A 17,521-nucleotide genomic window follows, 5' to 3' on the forward strand; every position below is an offset into this window, starting at 1 on the left:
TCCCATATGAATCGTTCAGCAATTCATTTGTTCCCCAACCTTATCTTTGTGTGAGACTAATCTGCGCTGATTGGTCCGATGACCCAGGCTGTTGTGACTGGTCGACTGTGTTCAGTGCGAGACAGAGAGAAATGCCCACCACAGCTACGAAGTAGCAGAGCCCAAAGCAGGAATGTAATAAAGTAATGCAGTTAAACAGCAGCATTTTACTCTACTCTTAACCCTAACCCCAAGTAATAACAACACACATTCAGTATACATCCACACAGTGGCAAAAGTTAAACTGTTTTGAAAATTGACTACGCAGTGCATGTGTATGAACAGCTGATGGTGGTCATAGCAAAGACAAATGACAGAGCTAGCTTAGAAACGCATTTAAATAGGTAAAGGAAAAAGCACGTGTTACAATTTCAACGTGGTTTTAGATGCAATATGTGAACAGCCCCATACAGATTTAACCTGAGAGATACAGTACAAGCACTGCTGTATAATAGATACACAATTAAACACATATTTTGCATACTACACAAAATGCAGCAACAATTTTAATTAAACTTACATGTTATGATCTGGAGGAAGAAGAAACGGGTCCATATGAACTGTAAAAGTTACTGACAAAGTCCCATACATAATATTCTCTGTTGCTCCTTCCTTTATTAGCAAACGGCCGACTGGTCCCGCTTAGAGCGTAGGTTATTGTATCAAAAATCTGAAAAATGACAGGAACAAACACAACACTAGGTTATACTGTGGTATATACAGCTTTACTGTGGTATTTTTGTGAAAATGAACTTTAACCTCACAGCCGAATCTCCAGCTGTCAGTGATCGTCATCTTCGTGTCATGATCAGTCCCATGGTCCCCCGTGCTCCACTAGTGTCTGAAGGGAAAGGCGCATTCACGTTTTACCAGAACCGATACTACATATTTGATAATGTACCATGTCAACGTTAATACGTTCAGGCAAACATCTGGACCCAACACGATTAATTTATTCGACTCAGTGTCGACTATTCGTCTACTAAAACAAGGTTGGGCTTGAATTGAGGTCATAAACATAGAGTTCCTATGGATCATAGAATTTCTGCGATATCATGGTCAAATATCATGGTCTTACTTCAGACGTTGAAAGTTTTATTATTGGTCCAAGTCATGAAATATCAAGGATTTTACTTGCCACTTATTCAAATGTATTTTTTGTACACTTTGCTTTTTTTACCACATCCTTTCACTTGTGTTGCATATTGTTACATTTAGGCTATATTTCAGTGTCACTTTATTCCTTGCTCAATTGTCAACAGGAAATCAAATGCAGTCATTGGGCAGTTTTTTTTTTTTTTATCTGTCCCTGCTGAATTATTGATTCAAAATTGCCTAAAATGACTGATTTTGCAGTTCATTTTCTCAGAATTCACAGTAATGTTTATACAGTTTATATTCCATTGGTCTATGCAATTCATAGGCGAATATAATGCTATATCAAATAAAACAAGGCAGATGGCGCAGATGGTGTCCTGGCTGACCAAAAACTAGAAAATCTGCAGCATATTTAAAAAATAATAGCTTTTTAGTCAGTGAAGGTCAGAGAATTTGACATTTGGTTTAGAGTGGGAACCCTGCAAACAGGATTGGAAAGTAAGGATAATGAATGAAATTCAAATAAATACACAAATGCTAACCTTTCTCAGAATTCCAATATAAACACAATTACCTATATAAAATAATATTACAATATGTGTGCTCTCAGATAAACCAGTGCTCAATGACATTAAAAGCTGCACCTCTCTCTCTCTCAGCTATGACACAGAAGGGGCGACTCACCAATGTAACTTTCCCCACCGGAGTGGTGACTAGTCTTGCTTATGAAATGGACACTGTATCTACAGTAGAAAAAGAAAGTTTTGAACGAGAGGAAGCTGCAAGCATTACTACAAACCAGTCAGCAATTCAAAACATTCTCACATTACAACAAGGTAACACTTAAATAAAATACACACAAAAAATATTCTGGTCTATCTACATGTGTCATTTACAGTGTGTGTTTTCATTATTTTGCAGATCAGCTGAAGAACAGCTATGTGATTGGTTACGACCACTCCTTATGGATTCTGTATGCCAGTGGAATGAACACTCACTATCAGACGGAGCCACACATTCTGGCTGGAGCTTCGTCCCCTACGCTGGCACGGAGAAACATGACACTGCCCGATGACAGCGGGCAGAATCTGGTGGAGTGGCGCTTTCGCAAAGAGCAGACGAGGACGAAGGTCACAGTGTTTGGACGGAAGTTACGAGTACGTAATGAAGGCATATTATACAGTAGAGCAGGGGTCGGGAACCTTTTTTCAGCAAAGAGCCATTTCTGATGTTTTTGGCAAATGCATTTTTTTAAAGAGCCACGTGACATATATACATTCATTTATTCATTCATTTTCTTTTTGGCTTAGTCCCTTTATTAATTAGGGGTCACCACAGCGGAATGAACCGCCAACTTATCCAGCATATGTTTTGCACAGCGGAGAGTAGGACTGGGAAACATCCATACACACTAATTCACACACATACACTATGGACAATTTGTGTTTGGACTGTGGGGGAAACCAGACCACCCGGAGAAAACCTACGCAAACACTGGGAGAACATGCAAACTCCATACAGAAACACCAACTGATATATATGGTGTTGGTAGCATAATCTGATGGGTAGGATAAAATGTCAGGACACCAGAACATGACGTTACGCAGCGTTATAGCGAAAAAGTATGAAACATCACTATTCAGGTTAATAACACTGAAATTTAGTTCACTTCACTATTATGTGCCACGCAAAAATGACTCACTCTGTCTAATGATAATCTTCAAGAAGAGCCCACAGTTACCTCTTCTGTCATGTTTTCTGGCTGACTTGAGCCAATAATGAGGGAACTATTGTATTTTCAATAGAAAACTGATTTCTAGTTATCTGGCGGTTTTCATTTTTTTTAACTGTAAAATATTATTGAAGGGAGACAGCTGAAGAGCCACCTCTTTTTGGTCAAAGAGCCACTTGTGGCTTGCGAGCCATGGGCTCCCGACCACTGCAGTAGAGAAATGTTTAAAGGTGCAGTAGGTGATTGTCTTCAGAAACATTTTTTGTTGTGCTGGTTGAAAGTCTCGTCACATTCCAATAGCAATGATTAAAGTAAATGATCTAAATGTATTCATATATATTTTAATATTCTGGGTAAGGCATAAGACTAAAAAATGTTCATCCAATTAAAATTTGTCAGACTGATAATTCCCATAATTCTAACAAGTAGCCCAAACTGTCTGTCAGCAAATGTAGATTTGTACATCTGCGCAGTCGTTCATGCAGATTTACAGTTTGTGCGTATATGTGCGCTATGTTCACCTGCACGAGAGAGAGAGAGAGAGCGGTAAAAACAAATGCTAATCAAAACTTTAAAATCCTGAATCAATATTGGAGTTACTTTTGCATGCTGAGGAAGGACGACACCATGGCTGAAGTATTTCTTTTAGACAGGTAATGTCTCCCAAAGTTGATGTAGATTGTGTTGTTTTACGAATGGGTTATATGCATGAAGTGTTGTTCAGCCACTGAAATCTCCCATGAAAGATTAATGTGACTATTTTTTTTTTTTGTTTCATAAGGGACCTTTTACTGCATCAATAATGTAGATTTTTATTTAGTTTAACAATAACACATCAGTAAACAGCGCTATTCTGCCTAGCCTGCTTTACTGAGGTGAAGTTGCTTTTATATTCACATTGGTTCATTTTTGAACAATGACAACCTGTGACACGCTCCCTATATTGTTTACCATGCTCCTCTGAATGTTTGAAATATCACGTAAGCATGGCTTAGTAATAAGTGTAATTCCTGCACACCACTGGCCAACCACTAGGATAACGAGCGTGAGAGAGTGAGACCAGTGATCTTTGCATGCATGAAATATTGCACATTATAATAAGTTTTGCTTGCTACACAACTGAAAACGTGCTAGATATAATACCGTTTTTCATTCAGATTTGTAGTATCATAAAGTTTTCTTTATTTTCTTTATGATCTAGTGCAGGGGTGCCCAAACTTTTTTTTATGAAGGGCCAAAATCCAAACTTGATTGAGGGTGGTGGGCTGAAAGTAAATATACCAAACTGTATTACATTAAAGTTGCCTTCCTAATTTAGTAATTTTAAAAAAATATAGAGAAAAAAAATACTTTAATCGTATCAATAATGAAATATATTACATTGTATAATGTACTTCTTACAATAAAACCATAAACACTCTCATTTATAACACAATTAATATATATATATATATATATATATATATATATATATATATATATTAGTCAGCATCTAAAAAAATGTGTTTTAGGGTTTCATGACCCTTTGAAATTTGATTAATTCACAATTAATTGAAACATTTAATTTCAGTTTTTTTTTTTTGTAGCTCAGCAATTAAACAAACAAACAAAAGCAGGGTGTCCGCGGGGTCTTAAAAAGTATTAAAAGTTGATAAATAAATTATGACCAAATTAAGGCCCTTAAAAGGTATTTAAAAATCTAAATTACATTTTTACAAGGTCTTAAATTTTGTTCTAGCGTTGTCCAAAAGTGTTTAACTCCTAAAAAGCATACAATATATTTATTTTCCTCGATCCATGCGATTGGTTTGGGGCGGGCGCCTCCGGCCAAGCTCCTCCGTCCGGGTAATTTGCGACAAACGTGGGAAGGTGATGTGGCGCTCTCCACATTTTATTCTTTCAAGCTTTGTTTCTTCCGAGCTTATCTGAGTTCTGTTGCATGTTTGCGCTCCATTAATTTTTTTGAACTACAACTGTTTATTAGTTAAAGGTTTGATTCTGATTAGAACTGGCGATGAGGTATTAAGATATTCTGAGAAGGTCTTTAAAAAGTCTTAAAAAGATATTGAAATTACATTTAGGATTCCTGCATATAACCTGAAAAGGTTATGTAAAATTAGAGATGACGATCTTTGTTTGAGGGATTAGTCCCAACCTTTCCCATCGTTTGTCCATCTCTTCTCTATTTGGGTTGATGTGCCAAACCAAAGGTTACCATTGTCCAACTTTGGTCCGTGGGCCCTAGTTTGGGCATCTCTGATCTAGTGGGTCATGATTTCAGGAGGCATGGCTTTTAGACGGCAGGGGAAGGACTGTTTCATAGATATTATTCTAACGGATAGAATTCAGGCAGATCACCTACTGCACCTTTAAGAACAGCTTGAAAGCAAGTGCAAAATCTTTCATTATTACATCTCTTAGCCTTATTATAACTAAAAGCTCATGAGGTGAACCAACCTCAGTTTTAATAGGAATTTTTTTGGTCACACTTTATTTTGATGGTCCGTTTGTTGAATTTAAGGTACATTGCATCTGCATGCCAACTAACTCTCATTAGATTATAAGTAGACTGTTAGATTGGGGTTATGGTTAGTGTAGGTTGACATGTACTTGCAAAGTTTCTTATAGATATAAATGTCTGTTGAAGAAGCAGTATCAACAGATATTAAGCAGACAGTCTACTAATACTCAAACAGACTAGAATAAAGTGTTACCTTTTTTTTTAAAGCATGCAAAAATTCTTGGTGTTTTTTTATTGGAATGTAAATTGATGTTGAAGATGGTGCCAATCATAATTGACAATTTAAATGGCACATGAGCTTTCTTGTGAATTTGAAAAAAATGATATAAATTTAATGTGGCGTAAAGAAGGCACCCGGCTGAGAGTACAAAAAAAGACAGTTTTACAGCGGTTAAACAAGTCTATTCTAAAATTGATGTTGATTACATTTGAAGATCTTTTAATAGTTTGATCACGCCACGAGTCATTTAGTTTTATGAAGTTAATTTATTAATCATGAGACTCATTTTCACACAGAATTGAGTCAAACTTTTTGATGGAAACCAAGGCAGATGAAAAAAAAAAAACTGCCAATTTTCTAGTCAATTTTCTGCCATTTTACTGTTGCCATACCAATTTTGTGTCTCTTCTTTGCCTGCACTTCAAGGTAAATGGACGGAACATTTTGTCTGTTGATTACGACCGAGCACTGAGGATTGAAAAGATCTATGACGATCACCGTAAATTCCTTCTGAAGATTGGCTATGACACAGCAGGTCAGCCCACTCTCTGGATGCCAAGTAGCAAACTGCTGCCCGTCAACCTCACTCGCAGCAGCAACGGGCAGCTGAGTGCCATACACTGGGGTTCAGTATCAGACAAGGTGGAGTATGATGGACAAGGCCGCCTGCTTTCCAGAACGTTTCCTGATGGGAAGACCTGGAGCTACACTTATCTGGAAAAGGTAAAGAGAGCTGAGATATACTCAGTGATGCTTGAGATATACTCTAGGCATCATGAGTTGATTCTGCCCCATATATACGCGGCTCACCAACAGGGTAAAGTGTTTAAAATAGCTGCTAACCAAATGCTAAAAATGTTTTCTATGAATCTATTATTGTAACTGAGGCTGCATTTATTTGAATATCATTTGAATAGTTTATGTTTCAATGGCTAAAATAAGGGTTTTAGGGGAAAAAATATAAAGCATTTTCCCTAAACACAACCATCACTGGGGTGTGAGTAGATCATATAAAAATGTACTAATTACAATACTAATTCATATGAATTAGTCATTTTCCAAAATGTAAAATTTGGTTTGGCTTGATTGTATTTGATCTAAGTCTGGGAATTTTTTTTTTTTTTTCAACGAATGTTTCAATTAACCTCATTCTGCACAGTGGTGCCCCTCGAAAATGTTCTTAGGGGTGGCCAGATAAGGCCACACCAAATCTTGGGGTGGTACACAAAAAAAAATTGGTTCATTCATTTTCTTTTCGGTTTAGTCCCTTTATTAATCTAGGGTTGCCACAGTGGAATGAACCGCCAACTTTTCCAGTATATGTTTTATGCTTCCAGCTGCAACCCATCACTGGGAAACATCCATACACACTCATTCACACACATACACTACAAACAATTTTAGCTTACCCAATTCACCTATACCACGTCTTTGGACTTGTGGCAGAAACCGGAGCACCCAGAGGAAACCCACACTAGCACAGGGAGAACATGCAAACTTCACACAGAAATGCTAACTGACCCAGCTGAGGCTTGAACCAGCGACCTTCTTGCTGTGAGGTGACAGCGCTACCCACTGCACCACCGCGTCGCCATAATAAATTGAGTGCAATGTTATATTTTTGTTTCTGGCAAATGAAATATTGTGGTTTTAATTCATTTAATGAATTACTATTAAAATATTGCAATTTATTCCTTGAAAAAAATCAGCAAGTACATGTGCAAACCAAATCTAAATTTAGTTTAAAAACACAGACAAAGCAACAAACTGAACATAAGGCATCACTATACACACATGCTCCACAGACCCTAATAATATAATTGATCCATATTCTTTTATGAGTCACGATATTATTAATTCAGCTTTTTCTATTGATGTATCATTTTGCAAAATACATCCACAAAATCATTGAGATTTCTGGCCCTTGTAAGTAAACCAGCAAAAAAAAATGAAGGTGCTAAATAAACTAGATTCTGAAACGCTAATTTCAGAATGCATTTATTTATTTGAGGTGCAGCTAGAATAGCGTAACGGTCAAACATCTATTTAGCACATGCTAAAACGGGGAGGGGACAGTGAATCAGCAATGTTGGTGGCGCCAATCAAACCACAATAATTTAGTCGCTGCATTTTATTCATTTAATTATTCATTGAAATATTGTGAATTACGTAAATGTATTTAAATTAATTATGTCAACAGCAAAATCATATTGGGGTGGCCATCCCTTGGGGGCGCCCCTGATTCTGCATTCCAGTGCTTCCCACAGGTTTGAAACATACTTGTGGTGGTAGCCGGATTGAGAAACATCCTTTACCCACTGCACATAAACGGTTAACTGCATGTGACACAAAATAATGTGATTTTTAACAATACTTTTATTAATTATGACGCTGTTATACATCATTTCTTTTCAATGGGTTAACATTTAAAATAAGGCTGTTGAAATAAATTTTAAAAATCCACTATTTCTCTTATTTTATGCTATTTAGGAGCAATCTGAACACAGCTGCACTCTCTCTCTCCCTCTCTTTCTGGTTCAGGTTACATTATTGGCATGACATTTAGTACAGTATTGCCAAAACATTTTAGATATGTATAAAATATGTCATATTTCAACATCATCAAATTAATAACACATACAGCAAATGAGAAATAAAATACAGGAAAAATGAATAAAAACATATAAATAGATAATATTTATTAATTATTAATTACTGATTAGAATAAAAAGTGCAGATCATTTAAATAAGGCAAATGAGTTGATTAAACCCTTTCTAATGCTGTACATATATTTTGCAGCCAGTTTAGCTGTTATTTCGTCCTCTCAGAGTATACAGTAAAGTTTTTTTAATCGGTTTAGGTTAAAGAGTCTATTATTTACTTTTTCTGTGTGCTGTGTGTGCTGTCAAGCCAAACGGCAAGTAGTCTTTAATAAAAGAGTAATGCAAAAATGCAACAACTTTAGAAAGCGAAAGCAAAAGTCGACTTCCGGACATTTTAGGAGATTTAGAAACACCGGCCGGATGCATTTTTAAGCCTCAAAAAGGTGCATCTCTTTGGGTCACTGCAGAGCCTGTAAGACTGTCTGGGGAAGTGTTGTTGACGGTTCATGCGCACACACAATGAGCAGTACAAAATGTGTAAGGCGAGAGAATATTTTCCGCTGGTTAATCAAATGTGGATGTTTGGTTATCCTGGGCAGATATTTAGTGTAAAAGGATAATAATATTGGTGAAAAAAAAAAAAAAAACGGTCATCAAATATACTTGGCCGGCTGTTAATATACCTGTGCGGCCCGCCCAAGTAAAGTAAAGTGTGGAAAACACTGCATTCCATAGTACCCAACTACTTATTGCTTGCATCTGAAACAGATGGTTCTGTTTACTGTTCCCAACTCTGCCTAAATGGCATTGAGATGAAATATTGCAGTTTTTTAGTGGTTTTCACTGGGGACTTTTTGTCCTCAAGGTCCTAGGAGGAACTATTTTTGTTCCTTTAGCCATACTCAATGTTGAGCTTTGTGCTTTAGTAATAATAATAATAATAACTATAAGGATACGCAAGGTTAATGTTTGTTTTCTTTCTGTTTTAGTCCACTGTCCTAATACTGGCGAGTCAGCGGCAGTACGTCTTTGAATATGACCCTCAGGGAGGCCTTTCTGCAGTCACCATGCCCAGTGTTGCCCGCTACACCATGGAGACCATCCGCTCTGTGTCTTACTACCGCAACCTTTACCATATGCCAGAAAGCAATGCCTCCGTAGCTGTGGATTACACTGAGGACGGCCGACTCCTGAGAGTGGCACAGCTGGGCATGGGTCGGAGGGTCCTGTACCGTTACCGGTGGCACAACAAGCTCTCGGAGGTTCTGTATGACAGCACTCGTGTCAGCTTCACCTATGATGAGACAGCAGGTGTGCTGAAGACGGTCAATCTGCAGAACGAAGGATTCATATGCACCATTAGATACAGGCAGCTCGGCCCACTGGTAGATCGGCAGATTTACCGCTTCAGTGAAGATGGGATGGTCAATGCTCGCTTCGACTACGCTTACGACAGTAGTCTGCGTGTCACAAGTGTTCAGGGGGTCATCAATGAGACCCCGCTGCCCATTGATCTCTACCAGTATGATGACATCTCAGGCAAGGTGGAGCAATTCGGCAAATTTGGTGTCATTTATTACGACATCAACCAGATCATCTCCACCTCCGTCATGACTTACACCAAACACTTTGACGGGCACGGTCGGGTCCGAGAGATCCAGTATGAACTGTTTCGTTCTTTGCTCTTCTGGATCACAGTCCAGTATGATGATATGGGCCGAGTCACCAAGCGGGAGATGAAGATTGGTCCATTCGCCAACGCCACCAAGTATAGCTATGAATATGATGTGGACGGGCAACTACAAGCCGTATACCTCAATGAGAAGATGACATGGCGTTACAGCTACGACCTGAACGGGAACATACACTTATTGAGTCCAGCAAACAGTGCTCGAATCATGCCTCTACGCTATGACCTGCGAGACCGTATAACTCGACTTGGAGACCTGCAGTATGAGTTAGATGAAGATGGGTTTCTCCAGCAGAGAGGTTCTGAGATCTTCCAATACAACTCTAATGGACACCTTGAACGTGTATACAGTAAATCCAGTGGATGGTCTGTTCAGCACCGCTATGATGGTTTAGGAAGACGAGTATCTACAAAGTCCACCATGGGGCAACATCTACAGTTCTTCTATGCAGACCTGAGCTATCCTAGTAGGAATAACACATGTCTACAACCACTCCAGCTCACAGATCACCTCTCTATATTACGATCTGCAAGGGCACCTGTTTGCGATGGAGATCAGCAATGGGGCAGAGTTTTACATAGCTTGTGATAACACAGGAACACCACTGGCTGTGTTTGGCAGTGATGGCATTCTTCTCAAACAGGTCCATTATACGGCCTACGGCGAGGTCTACTCCGACTCCAATCCTGACATTCAGTTGGTGATTGGATTTCACGGTGGACTTTATGACCCTTTAACAAAACTGCTTCATTTTGGGGTGCGTGATTATGACATAATGGCAGGTCGCTGGACTGCACCTGATTTCATGCTTTGGGAGAAACTCAGTAAGAACCCGGGTCCTTTTAACCTTTACATGTTCCGAAACAACAACCCAATAAGTAAAGTCCAGAAAGTTGGAGACTACTTAACAGGTAAGGCATGGATTCACTGCATCTTCAAATAACTACTGGAAGTAATCTATATCTGCTGTTCATTTCACAGTGCACATTATGACTAGGTTTTAAATTTATTCATTGATATTTCCTACAGATGTGAACAGCTGGCTGGTCACATTTGGGTTTCATCTACATAACAGTATTCCTGGTTTCCCAATTCCTGTTTCTGAGATGACTCAAGCATCTTATGAACTGGCCAAAAGTCAAGTGTGGGATGATCTAACAGTAAGTATATTTTTTAATAATTCTTCATGTAATAGTTTAAGTTTTTTATTATGTAATAATCTGAATATTATAATTATTAACTGTATGAATAAATAATAAACACAAGTGCCTTATAAGCTGTCCAAAAGTCAAGTGTGATATGATCTGTCAGTATTTTAGAAATTTGTTTGGTATTGTATTGCAGTATTTTATATTATATCATATTACCTGACAGTATTTAACATTTTTGCACTACTAAGGCCCAATCCCAATTCCCCTTAGCCCTTTCACTTACCCTAATTCTCTTTAGCTTGAAGGCGTAGGGCTAAGAGGAACACTCGAAACCAAGGGCTTAGAAAATTTCCCAGAATAAACCATCTACAATGGCAGCATAGCTGCACATGGAAGTCAGGAGATGCACAAATTAGTATTTTTTTGTCATTATTACAAATTTTTACAACAAACAAGAATATGCTTACATACATTCATAACCGCGTTCGTGTTTACCGTCATGCTTTAAAAAAAAGAATGCTAAAATAAAAACTGCAAAATTTCACTATCTATAATCCCTAATAATAACTCCTGTATAGTAGTCCCATAACATTCTGTCAGTCGATGACACTCAAATACCCTGTCAGAAAAGTCTAGTGGCAAGGAATGACCTTTTTACTGTGTCTGGTATATTGCTAATGTTGTTTTCGTGTGTTTACATAGATGAAAATGGCCACAGTGTAAATCAGGGATCACCAAACTTGTTCCTGGAGGTCCGGTGTCCTGCAGATTTTAGCTCCCACCCTAATCAAACACACATGAACAAGCTAATCAAGGTCTTACTAGGTATACTTGAAACACCCAGTCAGGTGGGTTGAGGCAGGTTGGAGATAAACCTCCAGGAACGAGATTGGTGACCCCTGGTGTAAAAGCACAGTACAGTTACGAACTTATTGCCACATTATAGCATTATGATAACATAATATATGCCTTCAGTGATTTCCTGAAGATAAATACCAAAACATAACGCAACTGGAATTACTACAGCAGTCGCGATCATCTAAAGCAAGATATCGCACTGACATATGATGACGTGTGCAGGTGCTGTAGTGCTGTCCCATTTCTTAGGGGTAAATTCTGAAGCTCTTCCCCTTCACACTCTGTTTCAAAGGCCAAGGGGAAGGGGAAGGGATACAAAAATACAATTGGGATTGGGCCTAAATCTTCCCCTGAAAAAAGGAATACATTTTTGTAAATTTTAAAAAATATTAATTCTAATATTTAATTATATTATGATTATTAAATTATATATAACGTATACATCAATTTTATTGTTATGGAATTTATAATTTTTCTATAAGAAATCTCCATTTTACTTCAATCTTCCAGCATCTCTTTTGAAAAATGTGTTAACCACCTAGAACAAGAGGTGGTTTCCCTAAAATGCCAATCTCATCTTCTCTTGTAGCCCAGCTTTGCAGTCCAGCAGCATGTCATCCGGCAAGCGAAAGCGTTTTTACGGTTTGGTGATCTGCCTCAGGTGGAGTTCGGCCACAGCCACTGTTCCTCCAAACCCTGGCTGTGGTTTGCCTTGAGCGATTCACTAATAGGTCGCGGGATCATGCTGGCGCTTTACAAGGGCATCGTGATAACCCGTGCTCTAAGCCTGGCTAATGAGGATTGCGTCAAAGTTGCCAACATCCTCAACGGCGCTCTTTACTTGAAAGACTTGCACTTTATCGTGGATGGAAGAGACACGCACTTTTTTGTTAAAATGAACTCTCCTGAAGCAGATCTAGCGGCGCTGCGGCTCACCAGCGGACGGAAAGAGCTGGAGAACGCGGTGAATGTGACCGTTTCACAGTCTACAGCTGTGCTCGGAGGCCGAACACGTCGATTTGCAGATGTGGAGTTTCAGCGTGGGTCACTAACCTTACATGTGCGTTATGGGGCATCGCTGGATGAGGAGCGGGTGCGTGTTTTAGAGCTCGCCCGGCAGAGGGCACTCGCCATTTCATGGGCACGTGAACAGCAACGAGTTCGAAATGGGGAGGAAGGATCCAGACTCTGGACTGAAGGGGAAAAAAGGCAGCTTCTCACCAGTGGACGAGTTCAAGGCTATGATGGATACTATGTGCTGTCGGTAGAGCAGTATCCTGAACTAGCAGACAGCGTCAACAACATGCAGTTCCTACGACAAAACGAGATCGGCAAGAGGTAGTGAACAGACTACCATTAATCAAGGTTTTACCAAGCGGTTCATGTCCTGAGGCCGATATTTTGTATGATGTACTCAAAACAACTAAGCCTCAGCCAATGAGTTATCAGCACCATGACTAGCTCATTCATTCAAATTAGTCACCTTAATTCCAAAATGCTTTAAAGCAAATTATCATCACTATAATAAAGCCATAGAAGCAGACTACTGTAAAATAATAAGAAAATTAAAAACCACAGATTAAAGGGTTATCAATCGAAGGCGATTATCATGTGCATTTTGTCAGTAAAGCCAGTTCTACCAGAAAGATCGGATATATATATGATATTGAGTTACATTTATTTGATGAGAGTATTATCTGACAAAGTATTATTTAACAAAACATAGGATTTCTTTAGCGAAGGGCCCCGTCCGTAGCTTGAATCGGAAGCTTGTAGATCTAGCTATGACTAGGACTAATATAAACTAATCATGTTCCGCTATTTAGCACACTCAAGCGACCACTCCTCCGTCATTGAAAGCCAGATAAGCATGTTTGTGTCATCATTGTCAGTATGAATACCTATTGCACAATGCATATTTTGATTGATGTCTTTTGGACTAGTAGTTTTTTAGAAACGATGGGAATAGTATTGTGGAAGATGATAGGTATTAACAGTGTTCTGTACAGGGTGCATAACTTCGATTCACCGGCAAAAAATGGACATTATTTTATGTTTCGTTAAAAACCAATGTCAGAATATACTGTACTATTACTGATTTTTCACAAACAGATATTAAATATAACATAACTTGAAGTTAATGTTATATTTAATATCGTTTTATGAAATTTTGAAGTGATATAACTATACAATCATTTAATTTCTATATTTCATGTTTATTTTATTACAGCATATCAATTTAAAATATTAAAAACATTAAATTTATGCAAATTAACGCTAACTCAACTGACCTTTTATGAATATAAACATCATCACTGCACAAAGATTACCCAAACAGTGTTTGCATCCTGTCTGTCAGGTTCTCTCTGGCGGAGAGATCATCACCCACCATAGATATATACACTAGATATCGCATACGGACACTGAGCATGTGTCATTAGCGCCGCCACATTTGTACAGTGCTCCCAGGACAAATGTCATTCAACCGCACTAGTCAAGACTAAAGCTAATGTGAAGATGCTGGACTTTAGCGCTGTGTACTGGTGTAGTAACAAGCAAACAACGAAAACAAAGCACAAAATTTCATAGCTAAGATTTAGCTTTTTACGTTTTTGTATGTTACGAACTTTTGTGCTAAACACGATGATAATACAGTCACGTACTGATCATAAGGAAAGTAGCACTAGCCGGCACTCAATACTAGGCTTATGCTAGTTTTGTTGAATAAAATAAACAAACAATGTAATTGAAATATGACAAGACACTGCGGCACTAGAAACTTGTATTATTGTTGGCTAAGAGAATGAGTCGTTCATAACGAAGATTCATTCACAAACGAATTGCTCCCTCTGTTAGAATTAAAAGTGAAAGCTGGAGAGGGGGTGTGTTTCAGGACATGGATTAGATCAAATTAACAGGGAGAGAGATGATACATTTCCATGCACACAAACTTATGCTCTCTGTGACAATGTCAGTGCAGTCACTCATCCATCGATGTAGAAAAGTGATGTAAAATTATAATTAAAAAAATAATAATTACATACTGACCACCAGAAAAACTCCCAATCGTAGATATATGTATATATCTCTGGCTCTGGATGGCCAGTCCTCCACTGCATCTTGGTCCCACATTCATTTCAAAGGAGTGCAACTAAAATGGCGGCTCTATTGACGCATTCCTTCCAATAGACACCAACATCTGACACCGACATCTAATGTAAATATCTATGATCACCCACAACTGACGATTTAATATCCCCATTTCGAAGCATTTATTCGGCAAAAGATTGTTTATTAACAATTTGTGATAATATAATACTCATTTCATTCAGACTGTAATACAGTGTGATGGATAAATTAATCTCAAATGTATATTGTCGATGCTCTAAATGTCTCCCTTCTAAAGAGACACTCACCCCTTTGGCTTGCCCACTTTCTATTTTCAAGTGCATTAGATGGACGTAGCAAACTTACTGAATTTTCTCGGAAACCTGTGGTAGGAGGTTCTCTTGTGTTCGGGGATGAAAGAGTGAGAAATAAAGATTAAACAGATATATAGCCTGTCTACAACACGTACGTTTTTATTCAGAGATTGGCGTTAAAAGGTAATCTATACAGAACATCGTTGTGTACGGAACATGGTTAGTCTACATGGTTAGTTCAGGCAGGGGTGGAGCCTACCCCCATAGAGTGGGCCAACCAACCTGATGCTGGTGGGGAACGTCTGTAGACTACGTTTCCATCACCTATTTTTATGTGCATTTAGGATATGCACATAAAAAAAACGGTTGATGGAAACGCCATGATGCCCATAAATTTTGAAAATGCGCATAAAAATCATATGCGCATAACTGAGTAGGATAAACTTTTATTCGATAAGAAAAGATGCATATAAACTATGATGGAAACACTTTTACTGAACAAATTTCCGTATGCGCATTAAAAAAAGTCATGCGACTTTGTTATAAGAGATCATGTTATGATAAAAATGTGTGCAAATGGATAATCCAGCAGGCTGAGCGCATTGTAAAACATCTGAAATGTTGCGTTGGTCATTCTAAAATGCCTCACAGGTAAGTATTAGTGTTGTTATATTATTAATGACCTCCAGAATCGAGAGCGGCTGTGCTCTGTGTCTCACGTTTTCAAACGCCACCGCGAGTTCACTGCATGTCAGGATTGCCTTCTGAGGCACAAGTCATTTATTAAATGAAGAAACGATTCACGCAGCTTCTCTTATCGCAACAAATTCCATTTTCACTGTTGATATTTAACGCCAGATAATCAGGAAGTGACGATTTTATTCTCTTTTACTCGTTGGATAGAATTACTGCTTTATTCTCACATCTTTTATGTGATATTCCAGTTTTGTGCATAAAGTTAATTAGCATTTTTGGATGGAAACACAGCTTATGTCAGCAACCAAATGACTGAACTGCTGGCAGTATATATTCCCTGTGTCTCATGGATATTAGTAGGAACTGACTGTGATGAGTGACGTGTCATTACATTAGGTCTTCCTGGTAGAACTAGCATTAAAAGCTGCATTTCTAGTGTAAGTCCAGCACATGATTTCAGATGGAGCAGCATTTACCACACAGAGCTGTAGTTCACAGATAAGCTAGGCAAAATTGAGTTGAAAATCAAGATTGCTTTAATCGTATGATGAAATTGAGATAATGTTCTGTGATAATGACAGCTGTTTGCCTTGCTCCTCAGTGAAATATGACACTATGACTGTGCATAATCTCTGAAAGCACTTGAAAATACCACATTTTATGACGTTTTTACTACAAGCTCACTTACAACTTCAGGTGAGTGTTTGAAATAGATCATGTGAGATGATTCTGCAGTGGAATGACAGTAGCCAATTTTTCAGTTAAGCTATAGGGATTTCCTGGGGTTCTTCTTTGTTGGTGGGCGATCTGGCAAAATGGAAAATTATATTCCATATTTAATGATAACATTACATATTTCCATATAAGTTGGTAATGCTTCATTAAAAGAGTTCCCCAGCAATGACTGAAGCCACAAAAAATTAGTGGGTCCAATAAATGGCATAACATTTTTGGCGGTGGAAAATTGGATACACCTCTAATATTAACACACTTTTAGATTCCATTGTTGCACATTTCTGCTGTGTGATTGGCTCTTAGATCAATATAAAGTAAAAAAAAGTCCAGAGTTTATCATTGTTTTTGACAAAGTTTATCACGATTTGATAAAATATTGTTTATTCGTTAGCCCTATTTGTGGATATTTGGTTTATTCACGCAAGATCACCATCTGGCCTTCAGAAAAGATTTACTACTGATCAAAATGCCACGCTTCCCTCACAGGATGCGCATGATTTAAATGTGATGACATCACAAATGTTGATTGACTGAGACAACAGTTGTTATTGGTGTATCATACAAAAAACTGGTGTCATGATATCAAGCACTTGCTAAAATCTTGATGACCAATTAACCACAACCACTAATAGAAGAATAAGTCAAACGGACACATTTATTAACAAGAGTTTGTAACAACTTTACTACTCCTAGTCTGATGAGAAGAGTACAAGCTAGGGGTAAAAAAAAGAATATAATACAACGCTGTGCGTTG

General features: G+C 38.2%; 1 protein-coding gene across 1 annotated transcript in view; it reads left to right on the plus strand.

Annotated features, from left to right (window-relative positions):
* si:dkey-237h12.3 (teneurin-3) overlaps positions 1–16,979 on the plus strand; it is a 122,603-nt gene extending 105,624 nt beyond the window's left edge. The window contains 8 exon segments of the mRNA XM_056471949.1: positions 1,797–1,809; positions 1,811–1,973; positions 2,059–2,294; positions 6,037–6,333; positions 9,204–10,376; positions 10,378–10,816; positions 10,935–11,065; positions 12,504–16,979. Of these exon segments, the coding sequence (XP_056327924.1) occupies positions 1,797–1,809; positions 1,811–1,973; positions 2,059–2,294; positions 6,037–6,333; positions 9,204–10,376; positions 10,378–10,816; positions 10,935–11,065; positions 12,504–13,256 (3,205 nt within the window). The 3' untranslated portion in view covers positions 13,257–16,979.
* Positions 16,980–17,521: the final 542 nt, after the last annotated feature.

The sequence above is a fragment of the Danio aesculapii genome, chromosome 14, assembly GCF_903798145.1.
Source record: "Danio aesculapii chromosome 14, fDanAes4.1, whole genome shotgun sequence".
Classification (NCBI taxonomy): Eukaryota; Metazoa; Chordata; class Actinopteri; order Cypriniformes; family Danionidae; genus Danio; species Danio aesculapii.